The 18589-nt window shown below is 40.2% G+C and overlaps 1 protein-coding gene across 3 annotated transcripts in view; it reads left to right on the top strand.

Moving 5' to 3' along the window:
- Positions 1 to 18589, top strand: part of SMARCAD1 (SWI/SNF-related, matrix-associated actin-dependent regulator of chromatin, subfamily a, containing DEAD/H box 1) — an 84682-nt gene that overhangs the window by 14315 nt on the left and 51778 nt on the right. For all 3 annotated transcript variants that reach the window (XM_043870996.1, XM_043870995.1, XM_043870997.1), the window contains exon 3: positions 8668 to 8845. In XM_043870996.1, coding sequence (XP_043726931.1) covers positions 8668 to 8845 — 178 coding nt within the window. The remainder of the gene's footprint in view (positions 1 to 8667; positions 8846 to 18589) is intronic.

Below are 18589 nucleotides of genomic sequence, written 5' to 3'. Positions count from 1 at the left end.
CGTGTTCCCTTCTGGCTTGTAGAGTTTCTGTTGAAATCAGCTAATATAGCCTGATGAGAATTCCCTTGTATGTTGTCATTTTTCCCTTTGTTACTTTTAATATTTTATCTTTCTCTCTAATTTTTGTCATTTTGATTACTCTGTGTCTCGGTGTGTTCCTTCTTGGGTTTATCCTGCTTAGGATTCTCAGTGCTTCCTAGACTTGGTTGACTATTTCCTTTCCTATGTTAGGGCAGTTTTCAGCTCTTATCTCTTCAAATATTTCCTCAGGTCTTTTCTCCCTCTCTTCTCTTTCTGGGACCCGTGTAATGTGAATGTTGGTGTATTTAATGTTGTCCCAGAGGTCTCTTAGGCTATCTTCATTTTTTTTCATTCTTTTTTCTATATTCTGTCCTACAACAATGACTTCCACCATTCTGTCTTCCAGGTCACTCACCCATTCTTCTGCCTCAGTTATTTTGCTATTGCTTCCTTCTAGTGTATTGTTCATCTTTGTTATTTAGTACTTCTGGGTCTTTGGTAAATACTTCTTACGTCTTCTCCATTCTTTTTCTGAGATCCTGGATCATCTTCACTATCATTATTCTGAATTCTTTTTCTGGAAGGTTGCCTGTCCCCACTTCATTTAGTTGTTTTTCAGGGGGCTTTATCTTGTCCTTTGGTCTGGGACATAACCTGCTGCTTTTTCATTCTGGTTAACTTTCTATGATGTGGTTTTTGTTCTAGTGCTGCAGGATTGTGGTTCCTCTTGCTGCTTCTGTCTGCCTTCTGGTGCATGAGGCTAAGAGGCTTATATAAGCTTCCTGATGGGGGGTACTGGGCATGGGAAAAACTGGGACTTACTGTGGTGGGCAGTAAAACTTTAATCCAATTATCTGCTAATGTGTGGGGTTGTGCTTCCTCCCTGTTAGTTATTTGGCCTGAGATGACTCAGCCCTGGGGTCTGTGGCTCTATGGTAGGGTTAATGGCAACCTCAAAGAGGGCTTAAAAGGGGCACCATCCAGGACTGCTACTGCCAGTGCCTCTGTCCCTGCGGCCATCCATTGCCAACCCACGCTTCCATAGGAGACCCTCCAACACTAGCAGGTAGGTCTAGTTCAGTCTCCTGTGGGATCACTGCTCCTTGCCCCTGGGTCTTGATACTCTCCAGATGTTGTTTGTGCCATCCAAGAGTGAAGTCTGTTACCCCAGTCCTGTGGAAGTCCTATAATCAAATCCTGCTGGCCTTCAAAGTTAGAATTCCTGGGGATTCCCAGTCCCTTTACCAGATCCCCAGGTTGAGAAGCCTGACATGGAGCTCAGAACCTTCACAATAGGGGGAGAACTTCTTTGGTATTATTGTTCTCCAGATTGTGGGTTACTCACCTAGTGAATATGGGATTTGATTTTATTGTGATTGCACCCTTCCTACCATCTGCTTGCAGCTTCTTTGTCTGAGGTATCTTTTTTTGGTGGGCTCCAGCATCCTCCTGTTGATGGTTGTTCAACAGCTAGTTGAAATCTTGGTGCTCTTGCAGGAGGAGATGAACATGTGTCCTTCTACTCTATTCTCTTGAACCAATCTAATGTATATTTTTTGATGGTGAACATTGCATATCCAGTAAAAGCTCTTAGTAATTCAGTACCTGTAAGAGAGTAAAGTGAAAGTCACTTAGTCGTGTCTGACTCTTTGCAACCCCTGGACTATACAGTCCATGGAATTCTCCAGGCCAGAATACTGGAGTGGGTAGCCTTTCCCTTCTCCAAGGGATCTTCCCAACCCAGGGATCGAACCCAGGTCTCCCGCATTGCAGGAGGATTCTTTACCAGCTGAGCCACAAGGGAAGCCCGTAAGAAAGCCCAACTTTTCTTCCTGTCTTATTAATGAAGCATATTAAACGTGAATTTTAAAATTATGTCTTCACCATATATTTTGTATTATAATCTGTATATAATAAGTAGGTAGCTCAGCTACCTAGTAGCTCAGCTGGTAAAGAATCTGCAGGCAATGCAGGAGGCCCTGGTTTGATTCCTGGGTTGGGAAGTTCCCCTGGAAAAGGGATAGGCTGCCCACTCCAGTATTCTTGGGCTTCCCTGATGGCTCAGGTGATAAAGAATCTGCCTGCAGTTTGAGAGACCTGGATTCGATTGCTGGATTGGGAAGATAAGAGGAGAAGATTAAATAAAAGATGACTATATAATCAGTTCAAGAAACTCTAGTGCTCCTACTACTCATTAATAGAATTTTTACCACCCGTTGCCCCCAAACAAACAGTAAGACTTGTTTGAAAAGCTTGTTCTTCACTCTGAATAAAGAAGCTTTTTAAAGATAAGGGGACAATCCAAATCATTTTGTCATGCTGCTGCTGCTAAGTCACTTCAGTCGTGTCCGACTCTGCAACCCCATAGACAGCAGCCCATCAGGCTCCACCGTCCCTGGGATTCTCCAGGCAAGAACCCTGGAGTGGGTTGTCATTTCCTTCTCCCATTTTGTCAAAAGCTGGACACTTGCTGAACTGTTAAAATTACATGCATTCAGTTCAGTTCAGTCGCTCAGTCGTGTCTGACTGTTTGTGACCCCTTGAACCACAGCACGCCAGGCCTCCCTGTCCATCACCAACTCCCGGAATCCACCCAAACCCATGTCTATTGAGTCGGTGATGCCATCCAACCATCTCATCCTCTGTCGTCCCCTTCTCCTCCTGCCTTCAATCTTTCCCAACATCAGGGTCTTTTCAGATGAGTCAGCTCTTCACATCAGGAGGCCAAAATATTGGAGTTTCAGCTTCAACATCAGTCCTTCCAATGAACACCCAGGACTGATCTCCTTTAAGATGGACTGGTTGGATCTCCTTGCAGTCCAAGGGACTCTCAAGAGTCTTCTCCAACACCACAGTTCAAAAGCATCAATTCTTCAGCGCTCAGCTTTCTTTATAGTCCAACTCTCACATCCATACATGACCACTGGAAAAACCATAGCCTTGACTAGACAGACCTTTGTTGACAAAGTAATGTCTCTGTTTTTTAATATGCTATCTAGGTTGGTCATAACTTTCCTTCCAAGGAATAAGCATCTTTTAATTTCATGGCTGAAGTCAACCATCTGCAGTGATTTTGGAGTCCAAAGAATTTAAGTCAGACACTGTTTCTACTGTTTCCCCATCTATTTGCTATGAAGTGATGGGACCAGATGCCATGATCTTAGTTTTCTGAATTACATGCATTGAGTTTAGGTTAAATTTACAATGCAGTAAAGATCTACATTTTTAGTTTTACTTCTGGTTTGTGATATATCAGGACCACTGTGTAAAAGCAGAGTCCATAGTACCTTTAATACTTTTTGGATAAGAATTAGACTGTCATTTTATTACTTTACATAATTATCAGAATTTGTAAGTGTCTTCATACAAATGGCAGTTAACATAGCTGTGTTTTTTTTTTTCCCAAAGCGGTTTTTCACCCCAAGCACATTCAACATTTATAAAATTGTTCTGTTTGAACAGTTTTGTGATTTCCTTTTCAGTAATGTTGCTAGGACTTCGTTGCAGGAAGAAAAATGTTGTTTTGTGTCCTCTAAGAGATTGGTTATGTAAGCCTTGGTTAATGTTATTTACAAATATGATTCAGGAGCCTTGTGATAGTGATTGCTATCATTTTATGACAGTTAATTGCAGGAAGGTCAAGAGTTTTAGCATGCCAGGATTTAGAGTCTGGGTCTTGGATTTTAGGTCTGATACTTTCCCTTGTATGACTTTGGACGAGTTGCTTCTTCTGAATCTTAGTTTATCTATAAAATGATATAATGTCCCCTTGGGGTTATTGTAAGTATTGAAAATGTGTTTCACTTCTGGACTTGATACTGAACAGTGGCTAATGGTAGCTGTTGTTTTTTAAATTGGTACTTTTGAGTTAAATTTTCATGTGATCATTCCTTTTTAAAATGTATCATTAATTGGCCCTCCTATCTATGGGTTCTCATCTACAGATCAGCTACAGTGGAAATATTCAGAAAGAAAAGTTCCAGGAAGTTCCAGATAGCAAAACAAATTTGCCACACACACACTGTAACTATTTATGTAACTTTCACATGTGTATTTACAACTCTTTAGAATTTACATGAATCAGGTATTATAAGTAATCCAGCTGTGTGCATATGTTACATGAAAATACGAGACCATTTTATTTAAGGACTTGAACATTCCCACATTTTGAGAGTGTGCAAGGAAGTCCTGGAACCAATCTCCCTAAACCTCACAGGTACTGCAGGACAGCTATATTCACTAAACCAGGACACTGACCACTTTTAATATGAATTCCTTAAATCAGGAATTCCTCCTCCTGTATATAAGGGAGAATAATTTTGAAACTCAGCCCTTGGAGAGAGGAGACCACAATAGCATATTATATTCACCTGTTTTGGAACAAGTGATGCTGACTTTGTTAGTGAGGGCTGCCATAACAAACTAACACAGACTGAGTGACAAAAAGAGCAGACTTACTTTCTCCCATATCTGGAGGCTAGAAGTCCAAGATCAAGGTGTTGGTGGGTTTGGTTTCTTGTAAGGCCTTTCTCCTCAACCTCCTTCTCACTGTGTGCCCATGTTGCCTTTCCTCCATGCACACACATCCTTGGTTTCTCTCTCTTAGAAGAACGTCAAGTCATTTTGGATTAGGTTACTAACCTAACTGACTTATTTTAAGTTAGTCACTTCTATGAAGGACCTATCTCCAAATATGTTACATTTTAAGGTGATGGGGGTTGGAACTTTAGGAATTTTGGTGGGTTTTTTTTTTGTAATGTAATTTTTTTTTCATTTATTTTTATTAGTTGGAGGCTAATTACTTTACAATATTGTAGTGGTTTTTGCCATACATTGACATGAGTCAGCCATGGATTTACATGTGTTCCCCATCCTGATTCCCCCTCCCGCCTCCCTCCCCATCCCATCCCTCTGGGTCTTCCCAATGCACCAGCCCTGAACACTTGTCTCATGCATCCAACCTGGCCTGGTGATCTGTTTCACCCTTGATAGTATACTTGTTTCAGTGCTGTTCTCTCAGAACACCCCACCCTCGCCTTCTCCTGCAGAGTCCAAAAATCTGTTCTGTACATCTGTGTCTCTTTTTCTGTTTTGCATATAGGGTTATCGTTACCATCTTTCTAAATTCCGTATATATGCGTTAGTATACTGTATTGGTCTTTATCTTTCTGGCTTACTTCACTCTGTATAATGGGCTCCAGTTTCATCCATCTCATTAGAACTGATTCAAATGAATTCTTTTTAATGGCTGAGTAATATTCCATTGTGTATATGTACCACAGCTTCCTTATCCATTCGTCTGCTGATGGGCATCTAGGTTGCTTCCATGTCCTGGCTGTAGTAAACAGTGCTGCGATCAGCATTGGGGTACACGTGTCTCTTTCAGTTCTGGTTTCCTCAGTGTGTATGCCCAGGAGTGGGATTGCTGGGTCATATGGCAGTTCTGTTTCCAGTTTTTTAAGGAATCTCCACACTGTTCTCCATAGTGGCTGTACTAGTTTGCATTCCCACCAACAGTGTAAGAGGGTTCCCTTTTCTCCACACCCTCTCCAGCATTTATTGCTTGTAGACTTTTGGATAGCAGCCATCCTGACTGGTGTAATGGTACCTCATTGTGGTTTTTGATTTTCATTTCTCTGATAATGAGTGATGTTGAGCATCTTTTCATGTGTTTGTTAGCCATCTGTATGTCTTCTTTGGAGAAATGTCTGTTTACTTCTTTGGCCCATTTTTTGATTGGGTCACTTATTTTTCTGGAATTGAGCTGCAGGAGTTGCTTGTATATTTTTGAGATTAATCCTTTGTCTGTTTCTTCATTTGCTATTATTTTCTCCCATTCTGAAGGCTGTATTTTCACCTTGCTTATAGTTTACTTTGTTGTGCAAAAGCTTTTAAGTTTCATTAGGTCCCATTTGTTTATTTTTGCTTTTATTTCCAATATTCTGGGAGGTAGGTCATAGAGGATCCTGCTGTGATTTATGTCGGAGAGTGTTTTGCCTATGTTCTCCTCTAGGAGTTTTATAGGTTCTGGTCTTACATTTAGATCTTTAATCCATTTTATTTTTGTGTATGGTGTTAGAAAGTGTTCTAGTTTCATTCTTTTACAAGTGGTTGACCAGTTTTCCCAGCACCACTTGTTAAAGAGGTTGTCTTTTTTCCATTGTATATCCTTGCCTCCTTTGTCGAAGTTAAGGTGTCCATAGGTACGTGGATTTATCTCTGGGCTTTCTATTCTGTTCCATTGATCTATATTTCTGTCTTTGTGCCAGTACCATACTGTCTTGATGACTGTGGCTTTGTAGTAGAGCCTGAAGTCAGGCAGGTTGATTCTTCCAGTTCCATTCTTCTTTCTCAAGATTGCTTTGGCTATTCAAGGTTTTTTTATTTCCATACAATTTGTGAAATTATTTGTTCTAGTTCTGTGAAAAATACCGTTGGTAGCTTGATAGGGAGTGCATTGAATCTATAGATTGCTTTGGGTAGCATAGTCATTTTCACAATATTGATTCTTCCAACCCATGAACACGGTATATTTCTCCATCTGTTTGTGTCCTCTTTGATTTCTTTCATCAGTGTTTTATAGTTTTCTATGCATAGGTCTTTTGTTTCTTTAGGTATATACACTCCTCAGTATTTTATTCTTTTTGTTGCGATGGTGAATGGCATTGTTTCCTTAATTTCTCTTTCAGTTTTCTCATTGTTAGTGTATAGGAATGCAAGGGATTTCTGTGTGTTAATTTTATATCCTGCAACATTACTGTATTCATTGATTAGCTCTAGTAATTTTCTGGTAGAGTCTTTAGGGTTTTCTATGTAGAGGATCATGTCATCTGCAAACAGTGAGAGTTTTACTTCTTTTCCTATCTGGATTCCTTTTTTTCTTTTTCTGCTCTGATTGCTGTGGCCAACACTTCCAAAACTATGTTGTATAGTAGTGATGAGAGTGGGCACCCTTGTCTTTTTCCTGACTTTAAGGGAAATGCTTTCAATTTTTCACCATTGAGGATAATGTTTGCTGTGGGTTTGTCATGTATAGCTTTTATTATGTTGAGGTATGTTCCTTCTATTCCTGCTTTCTGGAGAGTTTTTATCATAAATGGATGTTGGATTTTGTCAAAGGCTTTCTCTGCATCTATTGAGATAATCATATGGTTTTTATCTTTCAATTTGTTAATGTGGTGTATTACATTGATTTGTGGATATTAAAGAATCCTTGCATTCCTGGGAAAAAGCCCACTTGGTCATGATGTATGATCTTTTTAATATGTTGTTGGATTCTGTTTGCTAGAATTTTGTTAAGGATTTTTGCATCTGTGTTCATCAGTGATATTGGCCTGTAGTTTTCTTTTTTTATGGCATCTTTGTCTGGTTTTGGTATTAGGTTGATGGTGGCTTCATAGAATGAGTTTGGAAGTTTGCCGCCTTCTGCAATTTTCTGGAAGAGTTTGAGTAAGATAGGTGTTCGCTCTTCTCTAAATTTTTGGTAGAATTCAGCTGTGAAACCATCTGGTCCTGGGCTTTTGTTTGCTGGGAGATTTCTGATTACAGTTTCGATTTCCATGCTTGTGATGGGTCTGTTAAGATCTTCTATTTCTTCCTGGTTCAGTTTTGGAAATTATACTTTTCTAAGAATTTGTCCATTTCTTCCCAGTTGTCCATTTTATTGGCATATAGCTGCTTGTAGTAGTCTGTTATGATCCTTTGTATTTCAGAGTTGTCTGTTGTGATCTCTCTATTTTCATTTCTAATTTTGTTGATTTGGTTCTTCTCCCTTTGTTTCTTGATGAGTCTGACTAACAGTTTGTCAATTTTATTTACCTTTTCAAAAAACCAGCTTTTAGCTTTGTTGATTTTTGCTTTGGTCTCTTTTGTTTCTTTTGCATTTATTTCTGCCCTAATTTTTAAGATTTCTTTCCTTCTATTAACCCTGGGGTTCTTCATTTCTTCCTTCTCTAGTTAGCATAGGAATTTCGGAGGGGACATAATTTGACCCATAACACCAATATTTGCATAAAGCTAGGGTATGTTGCATATTGACAGTGTGCCAATTATCAAATTAAATTCTTAATATATATCTTCTAATTTTATGTGCACATTAACCCTGTGATTATTAGCATCTCTATTTTATAGAGGACACTGAGATTTAGGTTAAGTAACTTGGCTGAGCGATGGGATTGAAATTCAAGTCTTTTGGGCTCTAGTGTCCATGTTCTCTTAGGCAAGAACTGAGTACTAGGAAAGAAAATCTCAGAGGAAAGAGGGTTGAAATATACAAACCACTGTGTTGCAGTGTCCACTAAGGTCTCGCTAGTCAGTAACCTCTGAAGTGGAAAATCATTTACTCTCAGCACTGGTTGACTATTAATTTTTTCTTTAAAAATTATGAGGAATTTTGGTTTAAGATTGAAGAAGGAAATGGCAACCCACTCCAGTACTCTTGCCTGGAAAATCCCATGGACGGAGAAGCCTGGTAGGCTTCATGGGGTTGCAAAGAGTTGGACACGACTGAGCAACTTCACTTTGGTTTAAGATGGAACCATGAATGAAGCTAAAGATTTTTGGCACATGATTGTGCTGAGACAGATTTGCACAAACAAAATTTGGCTAATTTGCTCAAAATGCCTTTCTGCTTTTTGTCTTTTGCAGAAGATTCTAGTGTTCCAGAAACTCCGGAAAATGACGGAAAAGCAACTATATCATATTTCAAGAATCAAAGAGGAATTCAGTACATTGATTTGTCTTCTGATAGTGAAGATGTTGTTTCCCCAAATTGCTCCACTACAGTTCAAGAGAAAAAATTCAACAAAGACACGGTGATTATAGTGTAAGCAACTTAATAGGTTCATTATATTTGCATGTATTATAAACCCTTTTATCTTTTTTTTTTTTTTAAGAAAACATTATCTTATCTTGAAAACTTTTTATGATTTCCACCCTCCTTTTTTCCCTTTCCTGACTGCATCTTGGTCATTGTTTCCTAACGAAGAGACGTAAAGAGATAAATGTGTGTGTGTGTACATGTTTGTGTGTACGTGTGTGTGAGAGAGATTGATTCTGGATGACTCATTTTCTCTCTCTTTTTTTTTTTTTTTGACCTCACAAGTTGGCTTGTGGGTTCTTAGTTCCTGAATCAGGGATTGAGCCCAGAACACAGCAGTAAAACCAGAGTCCTCCCTAATGCACCACCAGGAAATTCCCTTGGTTCTGATTTTCAGTAAAAAAGTTCCGTGAGAGTAAATATTTAATCTTTTCATTCTCCATAGATAGGGAATTTATTTTAACAGGTACCTTTGGTCATTTGTAACTACTTCCTGATTTGTTCTTGAATCTGGGGACATATTCAGTGAGCTAGTACAGAGCTTGTATGATAGATAGAAATGTAGTAAATAAATAAAAAATGCAGTATGCCAAATAATAAATCTGATGGGCAAAGGGTGGGGGGAGGGGGTACAGGGTTTGGGGCCAGGGTTAAGGGCCGAGGGTAAAGTACATGGTTGGAAAAGACTTCATTAAGTAGATGATGCTTGAGCAGAGATGTGAATATGGCAGGAGGGGCATTAGAAATATCCTGCTTAGTGACCTTTAGTGGTGTTATGCCTGTTTAGGGAGAAAGTAGTGAGTCCCATCACTTCATGGCAAAACCTCATGGGGAAACAGTGACAGACTTAATTTTGGGGGGCTCCAAAATCGTTGCAGATGGTGACTGCAACCATGAAATTAAAAGACACTTGCTCCTTGGAAGAAAAGCTATGATCAACATAGACAGCATATTAAAAAACAGAGACATTACTTTGCCAATAAAGGTTCGTCTAGTCAAAGCTATGGTTTTTCCAGTAGTCCTGTATGGATGTGAGAGTTGGACTATAAAGAAAGCTGAGCGCTAAAGAATTGATACTTTTGAACTGTGGTGTTGGAGAAGACTCTTGAGAGTCCCTTGGACTGCAAGGAGATCCAACCAGTCCATCCTAAAGGAAATCAGTCCTGAATATTCATTGGAAGGACTGATGTTGAAGTTGAAACTCCAATACTTTGACCACCTGATGGAAAGAACTGACTTATTGGAAAAGACCCTGAAGCTGGGAAAGATTGAGCGCAGGAGGAAAGGGGATGACAAGAGGATGAGATGGTGGGATGACATCACCGACTCAATGGACATGAGTTTGGGTGAACTCCAGGAGTTGGTGATGGACAGGAAGGCCTTGCATGCTGCAGTCCATAGGGTTGCAAAGAGTTGGACTGAGGGACTGAACTAAACTGACTGAGTGCAGCTAATGCTAGAAAGTGAAGGATCGAAGGTCACAAGGTGAGGAGTAGAATAGGGAAAGGACTTTATCAAGTTAATAAGCCCATAGGCTATTTGGCTTTTATTTTGAATGAGAATAAAAGGAGCTGAAGGAGCATACTGAGGAGAGGAGTAAAACAACCTGATTGATATGTTTAAAAGTCTTAAAGGGTATAGGGGAGTGGTAGTAGAGTCATGAATACTTTTGTAATAACCAAGGCAAAAAAAAAAGGATGGAAACTTAGACCATTCTCGTACCTATGGGAATGAATAAGAAGTAGTTAGATTCTGGATATACTCTTAAGGTATAACAGAGAGCCTTTATTGATGGATTGCAATGGAATGGGAGAGAAGGGAGTCCAGATGACCCTAAGATAATTTGACCTGGGCAACTGGAAGGATGGAGTTAACAGTAACTGGGATAAGGAATACTCTACTGTCTTGAGTGTGGTGGAGAGCAGCTTTAGAAGGAAAGATCGACAGTTCAGTCACGGACATGGTGTGTTTGAGAAGACTCTTGGACATTTAGGTGGATGTGTCAGGTAGGCAATTTAGATTTGTAACATTAGGTTCTGGAGAGAGGTCTAGGTTCCACCTCTAAATTTAGGTGTTGTCGGGATGAAAACTGTTAGTCGCTGAGTCATGTCTGACTCTTTGCGACACCATGAACTATAGCCAGTAACGCAAGAATACTGGAGTGAGTTTCCATTCCTTTCTCCAGGGGATCTTCCCAGCCCAGGGATCGCACCCGGGTCTCCTGCATTGCAGGCCCTTGATATTAAAAGGTATACGTGATTAGATAAAATCACTAAGAGACACTGTAGTATAGCTGAAAAACAGGCAATGCCTTGGTTGAAGGACTTAGGCCAGAGGAATTCTGGATTTTAGGAACAGAGAGTCATGAGAAGAAACTTATAGAAGATTCTCAGAAGGAGCAGTCATTGAGGTAAAACTCACTCCAAAGGTTGTGTGATCAGAGGCTACATGAGGAAAGGGTAATGCAGGAGATCAAGGCTGTCCTCTGCTAAGATGAGGATTTCCTCTTAAAATGAATTTCCTTTTGTGCATAAGCTTAGGTGAACATGCCTTTGTCCTGAATTTCACTGTGAAATAAAAAATTGTGATGATCCTATGTGGTAGATCCTGAGGAAAATTGATACATTAGCACTCCAAATTTTACTTTTTATTTTGAAAAGAATTTAAATTTCCAGAAAAGTTACAAGAATAACCAATTTCCACAATCCTTTTAAAAAGATTCACCCATTGTGAACATTTTCCCATATTTGCTTTTCACCTTCATATAATAATAATGAGAATTATTGTATTTTTATTTATCTTTTTATGACTGCACTGGACTTCCTCTAGTTGCAGTGAGTGGGGACTACTCCAGTTGCGGTACTCAGGCTTCTCATTGCATTGGTTTCTCTTGTTGCAAAACATGGGCTCTGGGCACTCAGGCTTCAGTGGTTGCAGCTTACAGGCTCTAGAGCACAGGCTCAGTAGTTGAGGTGCATGAGCTTAGTTGTCCCACGTTATGTGGTATCTTCCTGGACCATGGATCAAACCTGTTTACCCTTAAAATATAAATCGGTGTACTCATTCCTCCAACAAGAATGTCTTGTAATGAAAAAAAAAAATCAGCTGAACTAAGCTTTGTGCTTAGTAATGTAGTTGTTTTTCCTTCTAAGTTCCTTATCTTTTGATGAAGACATAACAAACAGTTTGATTTCAACACAGGTGGTTAGTTCATGAATCATATTTTGGTAGTACTCTATAATAAAACTATCTCTAGCAACATGCATTGGGTTTAATTCATCATGTGTCTTTAGTCTGGTATAATCTGAAATTTTCTCAGCCTTTTTTTTGATTACCATGATTTTTGTTACTTTGTGAAGGTAATAAACCAGGTATTTTAGGATGTCTCTCACTTTCTACATAGCTTCCCTGTGACTGGGACAGAAAAGAATCTGCCTGCAATGCGAGAGACCCAGGTTGGATTCCTGGGTCGGGAAGATCCCCTGGAGAAGGGAATGGCACCGCATTCCAATATTCTTGCCTGGAGAGTCCCACGAACAGAGGAGCCTGGCAGACTATAGTCCATGGGGTTGCAAAGAGTTGAACATGACTGAGCGACTGACACTTTCATTTTCTCAATTTCTACACCCCTAATGCGCCCAAGAATTGATGCTTTTGAAATGTGGTGTTGGAGAAGACTCTTGAGAGTCCCTTGGACTGCAAGAAGATCAAACCAGTCAATCCTAAAGGAAATGAGTCCTGAATATGCATTGGAAGGACTGATACTGAAGCTGAAGCCCCAGTACTTTGGCCACCTGATGGGAAGAACTGATTCATCGGAAGAGACCCTGATGCTGGGAAAGATCAAAGGGAGGAGGAGAAGGGGATGACAGAGGTTGAGATGGTTGGATGGCATCACCGACTTGATGGATATCACTTTGAGCAAGCTCCAGGAGTTGGTGATGGACAGGGAAACCTGGCGTTCTGGAGTTCATGGGGTTAGAAAGAGTCGGAGATGACTGAGCAACTAAATTGAACTGATACCTTAGATTAGTATTACGAATTTATCAACAATGCATAAGAGAGTTTACTCTTCTCTCTGTAGGGTTTTGTTTGTTCTTTTCTTCTCTCGTAAATACAGACTGATATTGAAGAAAGTGGAGAAAACCACTAGATCATTCAGATATGACCTAAATCAAATCCCTTATGACTATACAGTTTAGGTGAGAAATAGATTTAAGGTACTAGATCTGATAGACAGACTGCCTGATGAACTATGGACGGAGGTTCGTGACATACAGGAGACAGGAATCAAGACCATCCCAAGAAAAAGAAATGCAAAAAAGCAAAATGGCTTTCTGAGGAGGCCTTACAAATAGCTGTGAAAAGAACAGAAGCGAAAAGCAAAGGAGAAAAGAAAAGATATACCCATTTGAATGCAGAGTTCCAAAGAATAGCAAGGAGTGATAAGAAAGCCTTCCTCAGAAATCAATGCAAAGACAGAGGAAAACAATAGAATGGGAAAGACTAGAGATCTCTTCAGGAAGATTACAGATACCAAGGGAGCATTTCATGCAAAGATGGGCTCAATAAACGACAGAAATTGTAGGGACCTAATAGAAGCAGAAGATATTAAGAGGTGGCAAGAATACACAGAAGAACTGTACAGAAAAGATCTTCACGACCCAGATAATCATGATGGTGTCATCACTCACCTAGACCCAGACATCCTGGAATGTGAAGTGGCCGTAGGAGGGATCACTACGAACAAAGCTAGTGGAGGTGATGGAATTCCAGTTGAGCTGTTTCAAATCCTGAAAGATGATGCTGTGAAAGTGCTGCACTCAATATGCCAGCAAATTTAGAAAACTCAGCAGCGGCCACAGGACTGCAAAAGGTCAGTTTTCATTCCAATCCCTAAGAAAGGCAATGCCAAAGATTGCTCAAACTACCGCACAATTGCACTCATCTCACACGCTAGTAATGCTCAAAATTCTCCAAGCCAGGCTTCAGCAATGCATGAACCCTGAACTTCCAGATGTTCAAGCTGGTTTTAGAAAAGGCAGAGGAACCCGAGATCAAATTGCCAACATCCGCTGGATCATTGAAGAAGCAAGAGAGTTCCAGAAAAACATCTATTTCTGTTTTATTGAGTATACCAAAACCTTTGTGTGGATCATAATAAACTGTGGAAAATTATGAAAGAGATGGCCATACCAGACCACCTGACCTGCCTCTTGAGAAACCTGTATGCAGGCCAGGAAGCAACAGTTAGAACTGGACATGGAACAACAGACTGGTTCCAGATAGGAAAAGGAGTACTTCAAGGCTGCATATTGTCACCCTGCTTATTTAACTTATATGCAGAGTACATCATGAGAAATGCTGGGCTGGAGGAAGCACAAGCTGGAATCAAGATTGCCAGGAGAAATATCAATAACCTCAGATATGCAGATGACACCACCCTTATGGCAGAAAGTGAAGAAGAACTAAAGAGCCTCTTGATGAAAGTGAAAGAGGAGAGTGAAAAAGTTGGTTTAAAGCTCAATGTTCAGAAAACTAAGATCATGGCATCTGGTCCCATCACTTCATGGCAAATAGATGGGGAAAAAGTGACTGACTTTATTTTGGGGTCTCCAAAATCACTGCAGACGGTGATTGCAGGCATGAAATTAGAAGACGCTTACTTCCTTGGAAGGAAAGTTATGACCAACCTAGATAGCATATTAAAAAACAGAGACATTACTTTGCCAACAAAGGTCCGTCTAGTCAGGCTATGGTTTTTCCAGTGGTCATGTATGGATGTGAGAGTTGGACTATAAAGAAAGCTGAGCGCTGAAGAATTGATACTTTTGAACTGTGGTGTTGGAGAAGACTCTTGAGAGTCCCTTGGACTGCAAGGAGATCCAACCAGTCCATCCTAAAGGAGATCAGTCCTGTGTTTTCATTGCAAGGACTGATGCTAAAGCTGAAACTCCAATACTTTGGCCACCTGATGTGAAGAGCTGACTCATTTGAAAAGACTCTGATGTTGGGAAAGATTCAGGGCAGGAGGAGAAGGGGACGACAGAGGATGAGATGATTGGATGGCATCACCGACTCAATATACATGGGTTTGGGTGGACTTCGTGAGTTGGTGTGGGACAGGGAGGCCTGCTCATGGGGTTGCAAAGAGTCAGACACGACTGAGCGACTGAACTGAACTAAATTGATGGGCCAAAGTTGAATTCGCAAGCCTGAAATTAGAATTCACCATTTCTTCAAGTAGCACCTTTTTAAAGGAATGGCATTTGGAAATCTGGGGGTGATGTGTGTTTTCTCTTTGCTGTTGGGTGAAACGGGATTGTCATTGCCCTTGCAGCAAGAATGGGCTAGGATATGAGAGAGAATGTTGTGGGGTTTTTGTTGTTGTTTTTAAAATCGTAAGCTTGTAATAATATATTTTATTCTCACCTAATACTGTAAGACTCTCCCTTGCCTCTCCTCTGTATTTCCTTCTCTGATAGTGAGAATTCTGTTTCTACCAGTATCATTACATTTGCTAATTTGTTCAGTCACCCAGTGTACATATAATAGTTTCAGAATTTCTGTTGTCATACTGCTTGACTATTAAGCCCACTAAGAGTTTAAGATTTGTAAGTTTTATGCTGTCTTTAGGTGAAGGTGTATGGTTACAGTACTTAGATTATTTATTGAAATATTTCTTTGTTGTTCACTTTAAGTGTAGTTCAGTACGTTAATTTTTGTTTGTGTTCCTTTTAGGGTTTATTCCCCTTGTCCGTTTTTAGAAAAAATTTTACCTTCAAATATTTAAAATATTGACATGGTTCCAAAAGTCAAAACTCAACATAGAATGTGCTTAGAGAAGAATTGAAGTAGGAAATGACAACCCACTCCAGTATTCTTGCCTGGAAAATCCCATAGACAGAGGAGCCTGGCAGGCTGCAGTCTGTGGGGTTGCAAAGAGTTGGACACGACTGAGCATCTAAGCACAGAGTATTAACTTCCTGTCCCTTCTCCTACCAGCGTGTTCCTCCTCCCACCTCAGAACTAACCAGTTAGTTTTTCATCATACTTTGGTTTTTTTTATGTGTCTTTTTTTTCTTCTTTGCTACACAGAAGTTAGCACTCTGTATCTTGTGCTGTGTATGAATAAATAATATGTATGTACAGATGTATGTGTACATTTATTCTTTGTTTTATTAACTTCAGTTCAGTCTGTCAGTCATGTTCAACTGTTTGTGATCCTATGGACTGCAGTACTCCAGGCTTCCCTGTCCAACAACTCCTGGACTTTGCTCAAACTCATGTGCATTGAGTCGGTGACGCTATCCAACCATCTCATCCTCTGTCATAGATGAGATATATTAACTTAGCAGTATGTATATATATCCTGGAAATCATGTAAGCTCATAAAAATCCTTATTGTTTTTCACAACTCTTTGGTAATGCGCTGTTTTCCATAGTTACAGTCAGTTACAATCAATGCGTGGGCCTTTTTAATTACCAGGGTTTCTTAACCTTGACACTGGTGGCGTTTTGGGCCAGGTGGTTCTTTGTTATGAGGGACTGTCCTGTGTGCTCGAGAATGTTTAGCAGAATCCCTGACCTCTGCCAGTTAAATGCCAGTAGCCACCTCGGTAGGCAAGACAGTCAAAAATGTCTCCAGTCAGTGCCAGTGTCCTCTCAGGGGAAAGCAGCCTCCCTTTGAGAACCACTGATGGAGAGAATTTTATTTTGGGGGGATGGTCTTGCTCCCTGTCTCCTGTACAGTGTTTCTAACCTCTGACCATAGTTCATCAGGCATTCTGTTTATCAGATCTAGTCCCTTAAATCTATTTCTCACTTCCACTGTATAATCAAAAGGGATGTGATATAGGTCATACCTAAATGGTCTAGTGGTTTTCCCTACTTTCTTCAATTTAAGTCTGAATTTGGCAATAAGGAGTTCATGATCAGAGCCACAGTCAGCTCCCGGTCTTGTTTTTGCTGACTGTATAGAGCTTCTCCATCTTTGGCTGCAAATAGTATAATTAACCTGATTTCAGTGTTGACCATCTGGTGATGTCCACATGTAGAGTCTTCTCTTGTGTTGTTGGAAGAGGGTGTTTGCTATGACAGTGCCTTCTCTTGGCAAAACTCTATTACCCTTTGCCCTGCTTCATTCTGTACTCCAAGGGCAAATTTGCTTGGTATTACTGCAGGTATTCTTGACTTCCTACTTTTGCATAATGAAAAGGACATCTTTTTTGGGTGTTAGTTCTAGGTCTTGAAGGTCTTCATAGAACCATTCAACTTCAACTTCTTCAGCATTGCTGATCAGGGCGTAGACTTGAATTACTGTAATATTGAATGGCTTGCCTTGGAAACGAACAGAGATCATTCTGTCATTTTTGAGATTGTATCCAAGTACTGCATTTCAGGCTCTTTTGTTCACAATGATAGCTACTCCATTTCTTCTAAGGGATTCTTGCCCACAGTAGTAGATATAATGGACATCTGAGTTAAATTCACCCATTCCAGTCCATTTTAGTTTGCTGACTCCTAAAATGTCAGTGTTCACTCTTGTCATCTCCTGTTTGACCACTTCCAATTTGTCTTCATTCATGGACCTAACATTCCAGGTTCCTATGCAATATTGCTCTTCACAATATTGGACCTTGCTTCCATCACCAGTCACATCCACAACTGGGTGGTGTTTTTGCTTTGGCTCCATCTCTTCATTCTTTTTGGAGTTATTTCTCCACTGATCTCCAGTTGCATATTGAGCACCTACTGACCTGGGGAGTTCATCTTTCAGTGTCCTATCTTTTTGCCTTTTCGTGCTGTTCATGGGGTTCTCAAGGCAAGAATACTGAAGTGGTTTGCCATTCCGTTCTCCTGTGGACCACATTTTGTCAGAACTTGCCACCATGACCTGTCTGTCTTGGGTGGCCCTGCATGGCATGGCTCACAGTTTCGTTGAGTTAGACAAGGTTTCATGATTAGAGAATCTAATCCATGTGATTAGATTTTTTAGTTTCATGTGATTGTGGTTTTCAATCTGTCTGCCCTCTGATGGAGAAGGAAAAGAGGCTTATGGAAGCTTCCTAATGGGAGAGACTGACTTAGAAAGAAACTAGGTCTTGTTCTGATGAGCGGGCCATGTTCAGTAAATCTTTAATGCAATTTTCTGTTCATGGGTGGAGCTATGGGATTTAAGGGACTAGATCTGATAGAGTGCCTGATGAACTACAGACGCAGTTCCTCACATTGTATAGGAGACCAGGATCAAGACCATCCCCAAGAAAAAGAAATGGAAAAAAGCAAAATGGCTGTCTCAGGAGGGCTTACAAATAGCTGTGAAAAGAAGAGAAGTGAAAAGCAAAGGAGGAAAGGAAAGATATACCCATTTGAATGCAGAGTTCCAAAGAATAGCAAGGAGAGATAAGAAAGCCTTCCTCAGTGATCAGTGCAAAGAAATAGAGGAAAACAATAGAATGGGAAAGACTAGAGATCTCTTCAAGAAAATTAGAGATACCAAGGGAACTTTTCATGCAAAGATGGGCTCAATGAAGGACAGAAATGGTATGGACCTAATAGAAGGGGAAGATATTAAGAAGAGGTGGCAAAAATACACAGAAGAACTATACAAAAAAGATCTTCACGACCCAGATAATTATGACAGTGTGATCACTCACCTAGACCCAGACGTCCTAGAACGTGAATTCAATTGGACCTTAGGAAGTATCAGTATGAATAAAGCTAGTGGAGGTGATGGAATTCCAGCTG

Source organism: Cervus elaphus, chromosome 17, assembly GCF_910594005.1.
Source record: "Cervus elaphus chromosome 17, mCerEla1.1, whole genome shotgun sequence".
NCBI lineage: Eukaryota > Metazoa > Chordata > Mammalia > Artiodactyla > Cervidae > Cervus > Cervus elaphus.
This window is presented reverse-complemented; position numbering and strand designations above follow the sequence as displayed.